The 20,200-nt window shown below is 53.4% G+C and overlaps 2 protein-coding genes across 2 annotated transcripts in view; both read left to right on the plus strand.

Annotated features, from left to right (window-relative positions):
• The window catches only part of INPP5K (inositol polyphosphate-5-phosphatase K), a 32,079-nt gene extending 30,740 nt beyond the window's left edge, over positions 1 to 1,339 (plus strand). Inside the window, exon 13 of the transcript XR_552062.1 lies at positions 1,262 to 1,339. The gene's annotated coding sequence lies outside the window, so the exon portion shown is untranslated. The remainder of the gene's footprint in view (positions 1 to 1,261) is intronic.
• On the plus strand, positions 1,283 to 19,590 carry MYO1C (myosin IC). The gene is made up of 32 exons (XM_008592870.1): positions 1,283 to 1,417; positions 1,531 to 1,646; positions 2,243 to 2,441; positions 2,523 to 2,603; positions 3,754 to 3,933; positions 4,014 to 4,112; positions 4,389 to 4,502; positions 4,595 to 4,666; positions 5,065 to 5,184; positions 5,309 to 5,391; positions 5,711 to 5,816; positions 5,939 to 6,019; positions 6,326 to 6,417; positions 7,826 to 7,836; positions 9,589 to 9,672; positions 9,752 to 9,798; positions 9,921 to 10,001; positions 12,755 to 12,860; positions 12,967 to 13,084; positions 14,301 to 14,414; positions 14,494 to 14,570; positions 14,929 to 14,997; positions 15,096 to 15,180; positions 15,281 to 15,440; positions 15,696 to 15,779; positions 16,889 to 16,982; positions 17,073 to 17,128; positions 17,262 to 17,397; positions 17,474 to 17,544; positions 17,639 to 17,736; positions 17,829 to 17,928; positions 18,374 to 19,590. Exons 1-32 carry the CDS (start codon positions 1,292 to 1,294, stop codon positions 18,398 to 18,400), a joined length of 3,087 nt encoding a protein of 1,028 aa, XP_008591092.1. The 5' UTR covers positions 1,283 to 1,291; the 3' UTR covers positions 18,401 to 19,590.
• The last annotated feature ends 610 nt before the right edge of the window (positions 19,591 to 20,200 follow it).

Genomic DNA, 20,200 nt, shown 5'->3' on the forward strand with positions numbered 1-20,200 from the left:
CAGGGGTCCTGGCGTCCCTCTCTGCCTCGCGGCGCCGCCTCGGCCCCGCCAGGAAGCGAGCTCGGCCCAGGAATTTCGGGTGGAAAAATGTCCCGGAAAGTTACAGGGGGAGGAGGCCGAGGCGGGGAGGGCTGCGGGACGCTCGGACCCGGGGCCGGACGAGTAGCTCCGGGGGACGGCTGAGAACACAGAGACCCTTCACCCGAGGGCAAGGGGCGGGGACTGCGGCCGGATTTGGCAGCTGCTTCTGGGCGGGATTGGAGGGGGTCGGTGAGAGACAGGCCTGGGAGGGGCAGGCCCCGGCCCGGAGGGGCGCCCTGGCCCAGACAGCGGGACCGTCGGCGGGCTGAGGAGACCTGGTGGCCTCTTTGGGATCTTCATCCACCTCACCACCACCTTGCTTGACGTCAATTTTTTAGAGCCCCAGACCCTCTTTGAAGAGGGATTTCAGCCCTGGGGATGGAGTGAGTGTCCGTGCGACTCCCCACCTTACGGCGGGACCCAGAGCAGCTGGGCTTTCCGTGGTAAAACCCCCACCCCTTGAGACTTCTCTGGACGCTCAGCGGAGGAGGTGTGGGGTGCCCAGCAGCTGTGAGGGGGCCATCCCCTTCGGGAGTGGGTGTTGAGCCTAGCTGCAGTGGGAGGTACTCTAGGGGAATCCCTTTCCTGCAGCTGCGGGTGGCCTCTTGCTTGGTCCCTAGACAGTCTACCTCTGGAGATTTTAGTGGGTGGGGGTGAGAGACATGGCCCCACCCTGCCTGCAGAATTCATTCTGAGCCACTTGTCCTCCAAAGCACCTATCACACGTGGCTCAGAGCTAAGGGACCTGAGGTCACCTGGTCTAACTCAACTCCTCCTCCTTGAGGAGGAAGCAACCCAGAGAGAGAAGGGGATTTGTCCAAGGTCAACAGAGCATTCTTTCTGCTATTCCAAGGAGTTCCTTCTCATAACCACCCCCTTCTCCACACAAAACCAGCACCTCTCTGGATCCTGTGGCTTTGCTGCCATGTCGTGTAGGTCCTGTGTGCTGCGGTGTCCACAAGCCCCATGTGATCTCTTCTGTGTGCCATGTCCTCCTCGGTGTTCCATATGCCAACATCCTGGGACCCAGGCCCCTAGCACCCAGCATGTTCTGTGTCTCATGTCTGGGCACCACATACACATGACCCTGCTTTCCCTCTCAGTCCTGCAGACGTAGTGGGGGAAAAATGATCTTACCTTACCCTGCTGGCTCTGACCTCCTGTGGCCCATTCCCTGCAGGCCCTGGGCAGTGACGGGGTACGGGTGACCATGGAGAGTGCACTGACCGCCCGTGACCGGGTGGGAGTACAGGATTTTGTGCTGCTGGAGAACTTCACCAGTGAGGCAGCCTTCATCGAGAACCTGCGGCGGCGGTTCCGAGAGAACCTCATTTACGTGAGGCCCAAGTGGAGAGATGGGTGGGGGTACTGGGAGACAGGGACACAGGGGTGAGGGAGGTGCCAAAGGCCTCTGGGGCAAACTTCTGACCTTCCTCCCCCTACCCACAGACCTACATTGGCCCCGTCCTGGTCTCTGTCAACCCCTACCGGGACCTACAGATTTATAGCCGGCAGCACATGGAACGTTACCGTGGTGTCAGCTTCTATGAAGTGCCACCCCACCTGTGAGTGATCCCCAACCCCTCCAGGAGTGACTCCCCCATCTCCATCTGAGATGATCCCACCCAACCTTCACTCTAAAATGATCCCTGACCTCCCACTTGGGTGAGTCACTATTCACATCTCTGAGGAATTCCATAATCTCTTATCCCAGAGTGACCCCAATCCCCACCAGAGATGAATCTCTCAATTCTATCTTTTGGGACCATGAGCCCCTACCCCAACTCACACCCATGATTTATCCCCCAACTGTACCTGGGCATGATCCCCCAACCTTAGTGACCTCTTCCCCCGCCTACAAGGACCTCCCAGCCCTTCCTGTGAGTGACCATAACCTTCACCTGAATGACCACCAACACCCCCACCTGTGAGTGATCCTCTCAATCCTCCATCTGAAAGTGACACCCATCTCAACTGTTAAGGATCTCCCTTGATCCACATCCATGAGGGACCCCCAACCCCCATTTCAAGGTTTTATACATGACTCTCACCCATAAGTAAACTCCAACCAGATATGGCAGTGGCCCCTTCAGTCCTATGTGTGGTACTCCACCACCTTTGGCCACTTGGCTCCCCACCCCCTGACGAGCCTCTGCCCCAGGTTTGCCGTGGCCGACACTGTGTACCGGGCACTACGCACGGAGCGCCGGGACCAGGCAGTGATGATCTCAGGGGAGAGCGGGGCAGGCAAGACAGAGGCCACCAAGAGGCTGCTACAGTTCTATGCAGAGACCTGCCCAGCCCCTGAGCGGGGGGGCGCTGTACGGGACCGGCTGCTGCAGAGCAATCCTGTGCTAGAGGTGAGGAGACAGCAGCACATGAAGGGAGGGAGAGGCAGGAAGAGAATGCCAGGCATCCCTCACACCCCCATCCACTCCTAGGCCTTTGGAAATGCCAAGACCCTCCGTAACGATAACTCCAGCAGGTTTGGGAAGTACATGGATGTGCAGTTTGACTTCAAGGTACGTGTGGGTGTGTCAGGACAGGGAGTGGGATTTCCATTCAGTAGGCTCAATATTTATTGAGCAGCTACTATGTGCCAGGCACTGTTCCAGGTGCTGGTGGTACATCAGTGAAACAAAACAGACCAAAATCCTGCCTCCTGGGGCAATAGACAGTAAATTAAAAAAATAATTTAGGTGGCAAGTGCCATGGCAGAAAATAAAATGAGGTAAGGGTGGGAGGCAGTTGCAATTCTAATAAGGCAGATAGGATAGGCCTCACTGAAAAGGTGACATTTTAGTAAAGGCTTGACAGAGATGGGGGAGCAAGCTGTGCAGATACCTGGGGCACCGAGTCCAGGCAGCGGGAATAGCCAGTGCAAAGGCCTTGAGGTAGGACGGTTTTTGGTGCGTTCAAGGACAGCAAGGAGGCCAGGATGGCCAGAGAAGACAGCAAGGGGCCAAGGAACAGGAGGGGAGGCCAGATGATGCAGGCCCTTTTGGGTCTTTGCGAGAAATTTGTTTTTAAACTCAGTGGAACGGGGCTTTGAACAGAAATGTGTCATGACACAACTTTCCTTCTACAAAGATCACTCTGGCTACTTTGTTGGAAATAAGTGGTAGGGGAATCAGTCCAAGCAGGGAAACTGGTTAGGAGGCTAATGTAGTAATGTAGGTGACAGATGACAATGGCTCAATGAGGTGGCAGTGGGTGGATTCTGAATGTTTTGAAGGTTAAAGCAACAGGATTGGTTGTCTGACTGGATGTAAGGTATGGAAGAAAAAGAAGCTTCCAGGAGGACTGCATACTTTTTGTCCTGAACAACTAGAAAGACTGAGTTGCCATTGACCAAGATGGGAAAACACTAGCAGGAGATAGTTTGAGGAGGGGGAGGTTAGGAGTACAATTTCAAGCCTGTTGAATTCGAGATGCCTGTCAGGCATCCAAGTGTAGGTGCCGAGTAGATGGGGTTAAATCTCCCCATTTCTTAGATGAAGAAACTGAGGCCACAGGGAAGGACATGCCTGAGCCCACACAGCTAGTGGCAGAGCTGACATTAGAGCCCAAGTCTGGCTGATTCCAAAGCCCAGGAGTATAGGGGAGGGAGGGTAAGATGGACTGTATTCCCCAGTCCCCATGACCAGTCCCCATGCCCGGCACTGCCCACAGGGTGCCCCTGTGGGTGGCCACATCCTTAGTTACCTCCTGGAGAAGTCCCGAGTGGTGCACCAGAATCATGGGGAGCGGAACTTCCACATCTTCTACCAGCTGCTAGAGGGGGGTGAGGAGGAGACACTGCGCAGGCTGGGCTTGGAACGGAACCCTCAGAGCTACCTGTACCTGGTGAAGGTGAGTGGCTGGCAGGCAGGGCAAGTGCCCCCAGGGGGCATGGTGCCAGGGCTGGCAACCCAGCTGTACCCTTCCTCTAGGGCCAGTGTGCCAAAGTCTCCTCCATCAATGACAAGAGTGACTGGAAAGTCGTCAGGAAGGCACTGACAGTCATCGACTTCACCGAGGATGAAGTAGAGGTGAGGCCTCTTCTGGGAACCCTCCCTTTCCCCTGTCACATTGGCAAAATCACCTCCTTTCTTTTCCCTAATGACTGGCCAGCACAAGGATCCAAACCCTTGACCTTGGTGTTTCACTTTCTACTTTTAAAACCCATTTCCACTTCTAGCCCCCTTCCATTCTCAAATGCTTTACCACCTACTCCCTGCTCCCTATGACTGGCTATCAGTTGCCCTCGTGGGGCTCTTTGCCTCCCGCCCCTATAACCCCCACCTATCCCCTGCCTGCTCCCCCAGGACCTGCTGAGTATCGTGGCCAGCGTCTTGCATTTGGGCAACATCCACTTTGCTGCCGATGAGGAGAGCAATGCCCAAGTCACCACTGAAAACCAGCTCAAGTATCTGACCCGGGTGAGTGGGGTGGGCAGAAGGTGAGGGCTGGGGCAGCTGGAGCGAAGGGGAATGTACCCTCACCACGCCACCCACACCCCAACCCTTGGCAGCTCCTTGGCGTGGAAGGCTCGACGTTGCGGGAGGCCCTGACACACAGGAAGATCATCGCCAAGGGAGAAGAGGTGAGGCCAAGCCCTTGCCTCAGGAGTTGTGGGGGTGCAGGTGTTCCAAGGCATCATTCTCCCTTCACCTGGTCCACTCAGCTGGTCCTCTCAGCAGTGCTGGAGGGACATAGGCAGGTGGCTCAGAGAGGCACAGTGACCTGGCTAAGGTCACACAGGAAAAGCATGACAATCAGGCTGGAACCGAGACTTGCACCTCCAGGAATGAAGCCTCCTTCCCTCTGGTGTGGCCACTCTGTCCTCCCCTGATGTCCCACCACCACCACTCCCCAACCCCCAGGCTCAGCTGGGAGGGCAGGATGGTCAAAGTTTCCTGGTTGTCTGCCTGAGCCTGAAGGGGAGGTAGGAGGGGAGGGAGTCTGTGGCTTTCATCTCCTAGTCTCACCCTGCACTGACAGCTCCTGAGCCCGCTGAACCTAGAACAGGCTGCGTATGCGCGAGACGCTCTTGCCAAGGCTGTATACAGTCGCACTTTTACCTGGCTCGTCGGGAAGATCAACAGGTCACTGGCCTCCATGGTGAGGGCTGCTTCTACACTGTTTCCAAGGCAGGCAGGGTGGGTGTTCCAGGGAAGCCTGGGGCTGGGAGCTCGGGGTTGGCAAACATTGGAACCCATGCTCTTGGTTGCATGACTGGCCCTAGGACGCTGAGAGCCCCAGCTGGCGGAGCACCACAGTTCTTGGGCTCCTGGACATTTATGGCTTTGAAGTGTTTCAGCATAACAGGTCAGCACCAACCTTAACCCCTGCCTGTCTCTCCTCCTGTCTCTCCTCCTGTCTCCCCCCCGTACTGGTCCCTCTCCTCTGTCCCCCTGCCTCCCTCCCTCTTTCCTGCCCAATCACTCCCCCAGCCAGTCTGGGTCATGCTCTGTGTTTCTTTCTTTCTTTTCTTTTTTTCTTTCTTTTCTTTCTTTGCTTCCTTTTCTTTCTTTCTTTTTCCCTGCTCTTTGTTTCTTACCTTAGCTGCTTAGGGGCCTCATCCTTAGGGGCGTTCTGGTCCTTTGTCTCCCTTGAGCTACTATGGGCGCTTCTATTTCCCCCACAGCTTTGAGCAATTCTGCATCAATTACTGCAACGAGAAGCTGCAGCAGCTTTTCATCGAGCTCACACTCAAGTCAGAACAAGAGGAGTATGAGGCCGAGGGCATCGCGGTACGTGCACACCTGTGGGTGCCCCATGTGCCACAGGAAGCTCAGGAGTGGGCCTCCTGGGGAGAGGGTGCTAGAACCCTTGTTGATGCCTTCCTTCCCCTCTATACCCCTTTACCCCTCAGTGGGAACCTGTCCAGTACTTTAACAATAAGATCATCTGTGACCTGGTGGAGGAGAAGTTCAAGGGCATCATCTCCATTTTGGTGAGTCCTCTGCTCCTCCAAGGCCCCATGTTGTGGGCTGGGTGGGAGGACTTCACCCCCTTCCCTTCCCCTTTCTCTCCAGGCCAGTCCACAGAGGGCCAGCGTTTGGGGCTAAGCAGGGACAGGGCAGGGCTGTTGTGTGGAGGGTGAGGTGAGGTGCTGGCCCTGTCTAGAAGCTCTCTCTGGGTGGCTCCCCGTGATCTCCCCCTTTCCCCTGTGTCTGTGCCTCCTGCACGGTGCCCCGGAATCTTCTGTACCCTCTCACCCCTCTCCTGATACACCCCTCACTCTGTGCTACACCCCCAGGATGAGGAGTGTCTGCGCCCTGGGGAGGCCACGGATCTGACCTTCCTGGAGAAGCTGGAGGACACAATCAAACACCATCCCCACTTCCTGACGTGAGTGTGGTCTGCAGGGCTGCTTGGGGGCAAGGGTGCCCTTGGGGCAGAGCCTGTGGCAGGTTCCTAAAACACCAGCCCCAAGGAGAAGTCTGGAGCAGGTACCAGTTAAGGACAATTGCCCAAAGCCACAGCTCATGGTGCATCTAGAAAGAAAGAAGCTAGTAGCATGGCTTTTTTCTTATTCTTTTTTGAGAATGAAACTTACTGAAATTCTTTTAGCTTCCTTATTTGGAAATTGCTTTTAATTTAAGGAATCCCCTAAAGTGGAGAGGGGTAGAAACAGAAACAAGCACCTCTGTCCCAGCTCTGTCCAGAGTGTTTTGCGCACATCATCTCTTAACATATGGTGACCCTTTAGGGAGGTGTTCTTGGTGTTTTCTCCATTTTACTGAGGCCCTAAAAAGTGAAGTCATTTGCCCAACATTATCATTATCCCACATCTGGATTGCAGGGCTGGGGCTCAGTCCCAGGGCTGTCAAAAGCCAAAGCCCTGAGCATTTTTTGCTTAATAGTATGTTAAAAACTTGTTTCTGATTATAAAAATAATATTGCTCATTAGAGAAAAGTTGGAATGTGTGCAAAAGCCACTTGTAATCCTGTCACCCAGAGGTCATCATTGTTAACAATTTGAGGCATTTCCTTCCTGCCTTTTTCTATACATTTTTTTTTTCATAGTCAGGAACTTATTGTGTATAAGGCTCAGGATAGCGTTATATCCTGAGTGTTTTCCTGTATCATCAAATAGAAAACTTTCCTCAAAACACTTCCTCCAATGGCTCTAACCCATAGATATTACACTGCTCTCACCCAGTCTTTGGGGGCCCCTGGCCAGCCTCCTGGTTTCTGCTGGAACAACAAGGCTGCCACAAACATCTTGCTGCCTTAAATCTTTGTCCGTAGTGTTGTAACACCAATGTTAAGGGTTTGGATCCCCGAACCAGCCAGCTGCCAAAAAAAAATTATGAATAAATAAATAAAAATTTTAAAATGGGCTGGCTAGCTCAATTGGTTAGAGTGAACCCTTATAACACCAAGGTCACAGGTTTGGATCCCCTTACCAACCAGCCACCAAAAAAAAAAAAAGAAAGAAATCTTTGTCTATCTCTGGTTAGTGCTTGGAATAGTTCTTCCTTTTTTTTTTTTTTTCTTTTGCCAGCTGGCTGGTATGGGTATTCGAGCCCTTGACCTTGGTGTTATCAGCACATGCTCTCCCAAGTGAGCTAACCAGCCAGTTCCCTGGAATAGTTCTTAAAAGTAGAAAATGGGCTAAAGGGTGCTTAAGACTTAAGTAATCTCTTGGGACAGATTCCATTCTGAAAACAGAGTGGGCAGCTCACCACCTTCTGAGCAGGCATGCAGCAGCCAGAGGCAATGGAAGTTGCTCTCCACCCAGCGTGCCTAGCAGTCTGGAGCTCGGTCCCAGATCCTGCACTGTGTGACCCTGGGCACAGCCATCTACCTCTCTGAGCCTTAACAAAATCTCCTCTGTTCATGGGGTGCTGCAGGCCCTGCCCCACTTGCCATATAGCATGTGGGTTGTGGGATGGCCCTGCAAGTATGCCTGCTCCTTGCTGGGTGGCTCGTTCCTGCTCTCAAGGTTGCATCAGCAGGCAGAAGGCAAGGCTCAGGTCAGAAATCTGTAGCTCGCATTCTGGAGCAGAGACTAAAATACAATCAGACGAGGGACAGCCTGCAGCCTGGGGTGAGGGACCACTTGGCAAAAACTTGCGTGGATTATGACTGAGGAACAGAGTTTGCCAGCATGGACTAATCAAGGAATAGGATCTGATGATAATATTAAGAATAACCACAATAATAGCTTATACTTATATAGTGTTAACTGCATACCAGGCATTGTTCTAAGCCCTTTACTTAAGTGAATGTATTTAATCCTCACAATAACCTGATGAGGTAGGTACTGTTCTTATTTGTAATTTGGAGATAAGGAAATTAACTCACAGAAAAGCTACATAACCTTACTAAGGGTACACACCAAGCAGGTGACTGTGCTGAGTTCTGAATCCAGGCGGTCTCTGCTGAGTCCCTGTACTCTATGGCCTCTCTGTATCCCCGTTGCCTCCTGATCCAGAATTTAGCTACCACTGGCAGGAAAGTGGGCATGGGGTGATTATTAGTTTCCTATGGCTGCTGTAACAAATTACCACAAATTTAGTGGCTTAAAACAACACAAATTTATTATCTTACAGTTCTGGAGGTCAAGTCTAAAATGGGTTCTACTAGGCTAATCTCAAGATGTCATCAAGGCAGCGTTCCTTCTGGAAGCTCTAGGGGAGAATCTGTTTCTTTGCTTTTTCTAGCTTCAACAAGTCTCCTGCATTCCTTGGCTCATGCCCCTTCCTCCGTCTTCAAGGCCAGCAGTGTAGCGTTTTCCAGTCTAACTATGACGTCTGCTTCTACTGTCACATCATCTGATACTTTCTTTCTCCCTCTTTCACTTATAAGGACACTTGTGATTACACTGGACCCACCTAGATCATCCAGGATGATCTCTCCATCACGAAATCTTTAACTTAATCACATCTGCAAAGTCCCTTTTGCCACGCAAGGAAACATATTTACAGATTCTGGGCATTAGGACATGGACATCTTTAGAGAACCATTATTCTGCCTACCATACGGTGACAAAGAGTTGTCTCAGATTTAATTTTGACCACCTAGCCCAGCAGAAGGAAGATTCAAAATACATTTTCAGGGCCGGCCCGGTGGCGCACTGCTACAGTGCACCGCTTGGGAGCGCGGCGGCGCTCCCGCCGAGGGTTCGGATCCCACATACAGACCGGTTCCCACTCACTGGCTGAGCGAGGTGCGGGTGCGACCCCGAGGGTTGCGATCCCATTGCCAGTCCTGGTCCGGTGCGGGCGCGACACTGAGGGTTGCGATCCGTGACACTGAGGGTTGCGATCCGTTGCCGGACACGAAAAAAGACAAAAAAAAAGGAAAAAAAAAAAAAAGAAATCTAAATTTGAAATTATTGCTTGCTATTTCAGCTTGATTGAATAACATTTTTGATTCATTTTTGGCCCCAATACTAATTTTGGGAGTTAGACATGATTTGAAGGACAGTAGGAAATAGGACTAAGTCTATACTTGATATCCAAAGCACACCAAATAGCAGCTTATTTTGACCACTATGTTTCTCACATTTAGCTGACCAGCGGACCAGGAAGTCTCTGGGCCGCGGGGAGTTCCGCCTTCTGCACTATGCTGGGGAGGTGACCTACAGCGTGACTGGTGAGGATCCCAGGGCTGCGTCCCCACAGGGGCAGGGAACAGGGCTCTCCCTCACCCCACATCTGCTCTCCTCTCTTAGGGTTTCTGGATAAAAACAATGACCTTCTCTTCCGGAATCTGAAGGAGGTAAGGAGAACACAGGGGAGGGCTCGGGGTGGGGTGTGAGGGAGCCTACAGCTCTGTATGCACCTCTTCTCAGGAATCTGTCCTACCTGCTCCCATCCTCACTTCCTACTCTTCCCTCACAGACCATGTGCAGCTCGAAGAATTCCATCATGGGCCAGTGCTTCGACCAGAGCGAGCTCAGTGACAAGAAGCGGCCAGAGACGGTGCAGAGGCTTGGGACCCAAGGGGGCGTGTGTGTGTGCCTGAGCATGGATGAGAGCATGAGCCTGGGAGTTGGAGTGTGCATGTGCACATGTGTGTTTGTCGGTGCCTGTGTGTATATCTGTGTGTGTCTGTAGGGGACTGCCCATAGGTGCTCTTTGCCTACTTCCATGTGTGTGCCTGTGTGTCCACCTGCCTCTAATATGGGCCCCTGTGTGTATGCCTGTGTCTGTAGGGGAATCCATGTGTACACCTGTCTCTGTGTGTGCACATGCATGGGTTCACCCACTTAGCAGACATTTGTAGCAGACATTGCTGAGCACTGAGGATGCAAAAATGAAAAGGTACCATCACAGAAATGTGCACAGGTGCTTTGGAAACTTAGAAGCAGCAGCAGCAAATTGCTGAGGAAGTAGAAGGGGCGAGGGGGTCAGGGAAAGCTCCCTTGAGGAGGAAGCATTTGTGATAAGTTGGGAATGAGTAAGTGCTTGTCAGATGGTCCTATGGGAGGGCACTGTAGGCAGGAAAAGGGCCCAACAGACACACAGAGTCCAGAACAGACCAGGAGCTTGGCAGGAGAGCGATATCATTGAGGAGAGGGGCTGGGAAAGGAAGGTGTGACCAGAAGTGCCAGATGCAGGGAGAGCTCCCATGAGTTGAGGACAGAGGTACAGCTGTTGGGCTTGGCAAGGGGAAGGTCAGGGTGGCCCCACGAGGAGTGAGGTCAGTAGGGACATAGAAGCCACAGTGCTGAAGACTGAGACATGCTTGCCAGGGAGGGCATGGAGGCATCATGTTGCCCAGGGTCTGGCTCCCTGGGACCCTGCCCTCTGCTTCTGTTCACCTCACCCTCTCCCTGAGCACCCTTATCCTCCTGGCCTCAGTATCTCCCCACTGAGGTTGCCTGTACACCCACTTCTGCCTGGGCCTCTCCAGCAAGCCACAGATTCATGTGACCAAGTGGTCCCTGGGTACCCCAGGCTCCACTGGTTTGTAATGAATGGACCCTTGGTTGCCTAGTCCCCTGGCTTGCTCCTTCTGTGTCCCTAACTCAGGACAAGGATCACACTCCACCCAGTCCCCCCAGCCAGGAACCTGAGCATCATCCCTGGTTCTAAACTCCCCCCATCTCTCTCATCCAGTCACTGCCCCTTGCATGTTTCTATCGCTGAGTGCTTCTCAACTTCTTCCCCTCAGTCTCTTCCCCATAACCAGTGCTCCAGGTTGGTCCTTGTTCTCTCTCCTCTTAGCCAGCCGGCCTCCTTCCTGGCTTCTTGGCTTCTCATCTGCCCCTAGTGACCCATCCTCTTCATATCTGCTGAGATATTCCACAGTGCAAACCTGTTTCTATTGCTCCCTCACTCCAAATTCCTCATTGGCTCCCTGTTCCCTGTTTCCCTCAGGATAAAACTCAGTCTCCTCAATGTGACTCGCCCACAGTACTGCCTCTGTCTGCCTCTCTAGCCACACTTTTTTTTTTTTCCTTTTTGTCTTTTTTACTGACCGGTAACGGGATCGCAACCCTCGGTGTCGTGCCCGCACCGCGCTCAGCCAGTGAGCGGGAACCGGTCTCCACATGGGATCCGAACCCTCGGTGGGAGGATATTCCACAGTGCAAACCTGTTTCTATTGCTCCCTCACTCCAAATTCCTCATTGGCTCCCTGTTCCCTGTTTCCCTCAGGATAAAACTCAGTCTCCTCAATGTGACTCGCCCACAGTACTGCCTCTGTCTGCCTCTCTAGCCACACTTTTTTTTTTTTCCTTTTTGTCTTTTTTACTGACCGGTAACGGGATCGCAACCCTCGGTGTCGTGCCCGCACCGCGCTCAGCCAGTGAGCGGGAACCGGTCTCCACATGGGATCCGAACCCTTGGCGGGAGCGCCGCCGTGCTCCTAAGCGGCGCACTCTCCAGTGCGCCACCGGGCTGGCCCTCTAGCCACACTTTTTAACTCCTCATCTGAATCCTTGCACTACTTGTAGGTCCCTGTGTACTGCAAGCCTTTGCTCAGGCTGTCCCTCTGCCTAGAATGTTTTTCTCTCCTCTCTTCCTTTCAGCCATCTCCTACTTATCCTTTTTGGTTTTCTTTCTCTTTCTTTTTTTTGCAGCTGGCTGAACACTTGACCTTGGTGTTATAACACTATGCTCTAACCAGCTGAGCTAGTCGGCCAGCCCCCTCCTTATCCTTTAAACCTCACTGAAGGGCCACTTAGAGAAGGGCTCTCTTGATGCCCTCTACCCCACAGACTGAATTACTTGTTCGTTTGTGATGCTCCCAGAATTCCCCAGCATGCAGCCTGTTACTAATGGACCAGAAGGGATTGCACATCTTTGCTAAGGATTCTGCGGCTCTCACAGGCCTGACATCTTGAAGGCCCTGTAGAGCAGGGTTAACGATAATGGTTGAGTGCATAGCTGTAGGATACATTGTTTAGGAATGTAGCCCTGAAGTTTTAGAAAGAAAAAGAGCGGTTGCTAAAGGGAGATGTAGGATTGTAGGATGAGGGTTGTCTGGAGACCTGAGCAGGATTTTTAGGCTGGACGAGGTTCCTAAACTGCGGTCTGTCCAGCATGGGGGATATGGGGTGGAACCTGGCCCTTCCTCTATTGGGAGGGAGAGGTGGTGCGAGGAAGTAGGGGCTAAGCGGAGGCGGGCTACTGCTGCACAGGTCAACAGCTTTGGGGAATGGGGGCTCTGCAGGGGTCTGCGGCCTCAGCCCGGCTCTGGCCAACTTCCCTTTCCCTCTTGACGCCAGGTCGCCACCCAGTTCAAGATGAGCCTCCTGCAGCTGGTAGAGATCCTGAAGTCCAAGGAGCCCGCCTACATCCGCTGCATCAAACCTAATGACGCCAAACAGCCGGGTAGACTCCTCCCGCCCCATGGGGCTGCAGGGGCTGGGACCCCCTGCAGGGGCGACGGGCCATCTGTCAGCACAAGCCCACTGACCACCCCATTACCCCTCTCCAGGCCGCTTTGACGAGGTGCTGATCCGGCACCAGGTGAAATACCTGGGGCTCATGGAGAACCTGCGCGTGCGCAGAGCAGGCTTTGCCTACCGCCGCAAATACGAAGCTTTCTTGCAGAGGTGGGGGCAGGGCCCAGCTCACCGCCGGGGAAGGGGACTGGAGGATAGGAGTCCCCTAAGTCTCATGAGGGAGTACATAGATTCTCAGACACATTTTATTTTATTTAGGGAGAGAGAGAGAGAGAGAGGGAGAGAGAGAGAGGAAGAGAGAGAGAGAGAGAGAGAGAGAGAGTGTGTGTGTGTGTGTGTGTGTGTGTATGTGTGTGTGAGAGAGAGAGAGAGAGAGAGAGAGAGAGTGTGTGTGTGTGTGTGTGTGTGTGTATGTGTGTGTGAGAGAGAGAGAGAGAGAGAGAGAATGAGGTCTAGTAGAATAAGACAATTTATTGAAGTCACTGCATGTGCAGATCTGGAGAGAGAAGCACAGACAGGATATGAATGTATCAACACCACACTCTAACCAACTGTGCTAACCAGCCAGCCCTATCAGCCCCCATTTTAGAGATAAGGGCGCTGAGGCTCTGAGCTGCTGTGGGCCCACACTAGGGACCCCTCCCTGCTGCAGGCCTGGCAGAGAGAACACCAGGCTCCCTGTAGGCCCTGCCCTCCTGCAGCACCTGCTCAGGGGTATATGAGGCATGCATCCACATGCCCATCACCAGAGGCAGATGGTAACAAGCCTAGGAGGAGGACAGTTTCCAAGGAGCTCAGAGAGCACAGAGCAGTTTTGTGGTTGTTCTGAGTTAGGGGTCTGGGAAGTCAATCAGGGTGTGAATTCTATCTCTGCTACTTTCTAGGCCCTTGGCCTTAGGCAGAGGAGAATACTTTGGTTTTCTCATCTTTAAAATGGAGGCAGTCAGACAAAAAAAAAAAAAAAGGGGGCTGGCCCGGTGGCACACTGCTACAGTGCGCCGCTTGGGAAGCGCGGTGGCGCTCCTGCCGAGGGTTCGGATCCCACATACAGACCGGCCGCTCACTGGCTGAGCGAGGAGCGGGGGCAACACCGAGGGTTGCGATCCCGTTGCCGGTCCCGGTCCGGTACGGGCGCGACACTGAGGGTTGCGATCCGTTGCCGGTCACGAAAAAAAAAAAAAGACAAAAAAAAAATAATAATAAAATAAATAAAATAAAATGGAGGCAGTAACAGAGTGATCTCCAGGCTTCTTTGAGCTGTGAGCAAGTTAGCAGGAGCTGGCGCCCCAGGAAAGCTGGTTTTGGCCCAGAGAAGGGCACTGGCTGGGGTGGGGCCTGGGTTTATTCCTGGTGCTCCTGTCCCCAGGTACAAGTCACTGTGCCCAGAGACATGGCCCATGTGGGCAGGACGGCCCCAGGATGGAGTGGCTGTGCTGGTCAGACACCTCGGCTACAAGCCAGAAGAGTACAAGATGGGCAGGTGAGTGGTGCCCACACCTGGTGTCTGGGGGGGGGGGAATGGGGTGGCAACCAGAAGCTGATCACTGCTGCCCTCCCAGGACCAAAATCTTCATCCGCTTCCCCAAGACCCTATTTGCCACAGAGGATGCCCTGGAGGTCCGGCGGCAGAGCCTGGGTGAGAGAAAGACCCGCCCTTCCTGTCCCATTGGGGTCTGTTCTGGGGAGCAGGGATGAAGTCACTGCATTTGGGCTCCTTCTCCAGGAAGCCCACTTAGCCCACATTCAGCAACCCCTCTTTCTTTCCAGCTCCAGCCCCACACCCGCCCTCCAGCCTGCCCCCTGGATGCAAACCTTGAGCATATTCCTGCATTCATTTGCTCTCTTTCATTTCCTCTCTCCTAACTCACTCATCCTCTCACTCGGTAACTCATTCAGCCACTCCCTCATTTATGCCACTCATTGAGGTCTGACAGTACCAGGCTTCAGCTGGTCCCCCTGAACTCTGGCCACGTGACCTTCTTTCCCACCCACAGCCACGAAGATCCAGGCCGCTTGGAGGGGCTTTCACTGGCGGCAGAAATTCCTCCGGGTGAAGCGATCAGGTTTGGGGGTGCAGGGGTCTTCAGGAGGGGCAGGGTCCGGGATTAGGGTGGGCCAGTGTGGTGGGGAGATCGAGGTCAGCCATCTGCTATCTCCACAGCCATCTGCATCCAGTCATGGTGGCGTGGAACACTGGGCCGGAGGAAGGCAGCCAAGAGGAAGTGGGCAGCACAGACCATCCGGCGGTGAGCGCAGGGGTGCCATGAAGGGGCCGCAGAGCAAGGTGTGTATGGGGGTCCATTACCAGGTTTCTCACCCCAACCCTGACCAGCCCCCCACTCCCAGGCTCATCCGTGGCTTCATCCTGCGCCACGCACCCCGCTGCCCTGAGAATGCCTTCTTCCTGGACCATGTGCGTACCTCTTTTTTGCTGAACCTGCGGCGGCAGCTGCCCCGGAATGTTCTGGACACCTCCTGGCCCACGCCCCCACCTGCCCTGCGCGAGGTCTGTGGGCCCTCCCTGCTGAGTTAGGGATCATAAAAGTGCTTGGCAGAGGGGTCTGATTATCCTGTGGCCAGAGGAGCAGTGAGGGAGGGCTCACCAAAGGAGGGGAAGGGGAGGTGGGCCATGAGGAATGGAAGTGTTGTCTGGCTGAGCAGCATTGCTTACACAAAGGCCTGGTGGTGAGCATATGTTTGCTGTCTTCAGAGGGAAGGGAGCCAGGCTGTCTAGGTGCTCTGACTCTGCTCTTCCCCACAGGCCTCAGAGCTTCTACGAGAGTTGTGCATAAAGAACATGGTGTGGAAATACTGCCGGAGTATCAGCCCAGAGTGGAAGCAGCAGGTATGGGGAGCAGGAGACAGGCGAGGACTAGATAGTGGGGGCAGGTAGCAGCAGGCATCACTTACAGAATGCTGGCCTGGGGGAGCATCTTACCCCTGAGTTACTGTATGACCTCAAATGGATCCCAGCCCCTATTGGGCTCCATGTAGGAATTAGAGGCTGGAGTAGATTTGGGGTGGCAAATAACGTTTGTCTTGTGGGCCAACTCCACTTGATTGGTAGAGGCTGCCCCAGAGCCTCGTGCTTAAAAAGCTGCATCTTCACTCCGATCAATTGGTATTTGCTTTTTTTGTTTGTTTGTTTTGACAGCTGGCTATTAAGAGGATCCAACTCTCGACCTTGGTGTTATCAACACTGCTTTCTTTTTTTTTTTTTTTTTTTTAAAGATGACCAGTAAGGGGATCTTAACCCTTGACGTGGTGTTGTCAGCACCACGCTCTCCCAAGTGAGCTAACCGGCCATCCCTATATAGGGATCCGAACCCATGGCCTTCGTGTTTTCAGCACCACACTCTCCCAAGTGAGCCACAGGCCGGCACTTATCCACACTGCTTTCTAACCAACTGAGCTAACCAACCGGCTAGCCTTTGACCAATTGGTAAAGTCTGGGCTGGCTGGTTAGCTCAGTTGGTTAGAGTGCAGCCTTATAACACCAAGGTAATGGGTTCAGATCCCCGTACCAGCCAGCTACAAGAAAAAAATTGGTAATGTCTGCCGTGTTCATGGAGACAGACATTGGTGGTTGCTGTGCCTTGTATTTACCAACTCAGTAATGGATGATGGTAAAGTACCCACCCAGCTCAGATAACCTGTAGTAGCTTTAAGTATTAGCGATCAGCCACTTACAAGGTCCCAAGCTGGAGCTGAATCTTGGGGGCTCCAGGGCCTGGTAGGGTGGGGAATCATTCCCAAAGTCAGGCCTGGAACCTAACAGCGATGTCATGACCCTTCTAAGGAGCTCTCTGCATTGGTTGATGGGGGCAGGGGTAAGGAAGAGGAGGGGTTGATGGGAGTGTTGGTGGCAGGGCTTGGCCTGTTGGTGCTGGGCTTGCCCCCCGTTGATGTTCCCCCTCCCTAATGACACTCCCCCCACTTCCCTTGTCTCCTCAGCTGCAGCAAAAGGCTGTGGCTAGTGAGATCTTCAAGGGCAAGAAGGATAATTACCCCCAGAGCGTCCCCAGGCTCTTCATCAGCACACGGCTTGGTGAGCCCTTGCTTTCTCGTACTCAGCCTTCCATCATCATCCCATTCCCTCCTGCCTCTTCTAATTTCTCTCTCCCCATCTGGGTTGCAGGCGCAGATGAGATCAGCCCCAGAGTGCTGCAGGCCCTGGGCTCTGAGCCCATCCAGGTAAGACCCTGCCTGCAGCTTTTAGTCCAGAATAATTCTGCTGCCCAAGGCATGGCATGGGCAGAGAATAAGGAGGTTATCTCTGGATCCCTTCAGCCCCTCTCCTGGCCCTCACTCTGCCCTCTGTCCCCAGTATGCTGTGCCTGTAGTGAAGTATGATCGCAAGGGCTATAAGCCTCGCTCCAGGCAGCTGCTGCTCACGCCTAGTGCCGTGTTCATCGTGGAGGATGCCAAAATCAAGCAGAGGATTCATTACGCCAACCTGACCGGTCAGCCAGAGTCCCAGGCTGCAAGGGAGGGCCCCTGTCTGACCCTTGATTTCTGACCTCTGCCTTTCCCCCTCAGGAATCTCCGTCAGCAGCCTAAGTGACAGCCTGTTTGTGCTTCATGTGCAGCGTGAGGACAATAAGCAGAAGGTGCTCCTTTGGGGATTGGAAGGTGGGGGAGGGGGGAGGCAGTCCTCTGGCTCTGGGCGGGACCTAAGAACCTCCTCCTGTCTGGGCCCCCCAGGGGGATGTGGTGCTGCAGAGTGACCACGTGATTGAGACACTGACCAAGACAGCTCTCAGCGCTGACTGCGTAAACAACATCAACATTAACCAGGGCAGGTGAGGCGGGTTGGGTAGTGAGTGGGCCATGCAGGCTTGGGACAGGGCAGGACAAGAACACGGGAAGGCTTCACGCGCTCTTTTCCCTCCAGCATCACATTTGCAGGGGGCCCCGGCAGGGATGGCATTATTGACTTCACACCCGGCTCAGAGCTGCTCATCACCAAGGCCAAGAACGGGCACCTGGCTGTGGTGAGTGGACCTGGAAGGCAATTCCTTGCTTCCCTACTGATAGCCCTAGAGCTGGGAGGAGTCTGCAATGGCAGCAGCCTTCCTTGGCAGTGCTTGGCCGAGTCTGGGCACCTTACCCATGGGCCTCAGTCTGGAAGTCACCATATCATCCCCTTATCCCGTGGCCCACCATGAAGGCCAGAGAGAGGGGCCATTTGAACCTCCATGTGCAGAGGGTCATAGAGATGGCAGCATGGGGATGTGGGGAAGATCTAGGGTCACTGACGGGAAAGGCCTACTCTGGCCAGGGCAGTAGGTATTCCTATGGGAGGAGGAGTAAACCCAAGACCAAAGCCACTGGGCCCCCCAGTCTGCTGAGGCCTATATCTAGCCTGTGAATACAAACACTCTGAACTCCTCTGTCTGCTTCTGCTCACTACTTGGGCTTCTCCCTGTACCCCCACAGGTAGCCCCACGGCTGAATTCTCGGTGATGAAGGCACCCACTGGACCCCTCCCAACTCCCAATGCTTTGCTTATTTCCTCCTCCCCTCCCCAGTTACCAAAGACTCGAGCTTCCAGACAGGGACCCAGGGACACCTTGAAGCCCACCTGCAAACTCCTGTCTCCTGCTCACCCCTCTTTTGAAAGAGCAGGGGGTTCAGGGAGCTACCCTAGGAGTGGGCCAGGCCGGGCCACAGCAATAGGAAAGCTCGGGCTAGAGCAAGACATGCCAGCCCAACTGTCAATGCCAAATATTTGAGAGAAGGGAACTTTTTCTGAAGTTTTCTCTGAGATTTTTTGATGCTCTATAGGAAACTTATTTTTTAAAAAAGCCATTTTCCCACCGCAAGACACACTGGATGTGTTTTCCCTGACTCCAACAGGGCAAGGAATGTAGCTGAGAGGTTGGTCTGGTGCCCTCTTCCCTGGCCAGGCCACTTCTCCTCCTTGTTCCTTTGGCACCTTGTCTGTCTGCCTACCCACCTGCACATTTTGCAGCCCGCTCTGACCTCCACCTGGGGACTGAGACCATCTTTGTCTGCCCCCTTTTTCCTTCCTTAAGAATGCCCTTTTAAAATCATCATCCTAGTCTGAGGGCGTCCCGGAATGGGAAAGAAGTCTTAGACCAGAGAATCTGGAAAACTCTATTATCTGTCCAGCCCTCTGGTGTTACAGAGCAGGACACAGAGGCTCAAAGAGAAGGGTCTTGCCCAAGGTCTTATAGCAGGTTGTGGCAAAACACGGATGGCAGCCCTGTCTTCAGTACACCTCACTGCCGCTCCCAGGGACAGGGAGCCCCATGAAACATGGGTCATGTCTTAAGTGTGCATCTGGCCCCCTGACCAGCAACCACCCTTGGGGGCCATCAGGTGGGAGGAACACTTCTGCCTGAGTCCATGCCTTAGGATGACAAACACCCTGCCCATACACTTTGGCCCCAATTCAAGGATGTAGGGCCTTTATTGGCCTCTGACCTCTCCCTGGCATGGGAGTCTGGGGAAGGAGCTGGCCTTGGGAGGAGCTGCAGGGGCATCACCTCTTTCTGCTGCTTCCCCCCACAACACCCCCAAAGGGTCTGGGGGCTGCCCAGCTGCCTCTGTGCCCTTCTGGGGGTCTCAGCCCACTGCTGACACTTCTGCAGTCCAGAGAAACACTAAATAAAGCAATATGTGTTTGCCAACATGGTCTCCTTGTGAATATTAGGAAAGAGGGCCCCATCTTAGTCTGTTTTCTTTCCTCTTTCCTTTTTTTTTTGGCAGCTGGCCAGTATGGGGATCTGAACCCTTGACATTCGTGTTATCAGCACCATGCTTTAACCAAGTGAGCTAACCGGCCAGCCCTTATTTCATTTTCTTGTTGCTTATAACAAAATACCTGAAACTGCGTAATTTATAAAGAAATAAAATTTATTTCTTATAGTTTTGGAGGCTGGGAAGTCCAAGGTCGAGGGGGCACATCTGCACAGAGTCCCAAGGTGGTGCAGGGCATCACCTGGTGAGAGGGCAGAAGTGCACTTATGTGCTAGCTCAGTTCTTCCTCTTCTTACAAAGTCACCAGTTCTACGCCCGTGATGATCCATTAACCTATTAACCCATTAATCCAACAGTCCACGAACTGATTAATCTATCAATGAGGGCATAGGCCTCATGATCTGATCACCCCCTGAAGGCCCCACTTCTCAATACTGCTACACTAAGACTTCAGTTTCAACATGAATTTTGTTTGTCTTTTTTTAAAAAAGATGACCGTTAAGGGGACCTCAACCCTTGGCTTGGTGTTGTCAGCACCAT

Source organism: Galeopterus variegatus, unplaced genomic scaffold (genome assembly GCF_000696425.1).
Source record: "Galeopterus variegatus unplaced genomic scaffold, G_variegatus-3.0.2 Scaffold155, whole genome shotgun sequence".
NCBI classification, from domain to species: Eukaryota; Metazoa; Chordata; class Mammalia; order Dermoptera; family Cynocephalidae; genus Galeopterus; species Galeopterus variegatus.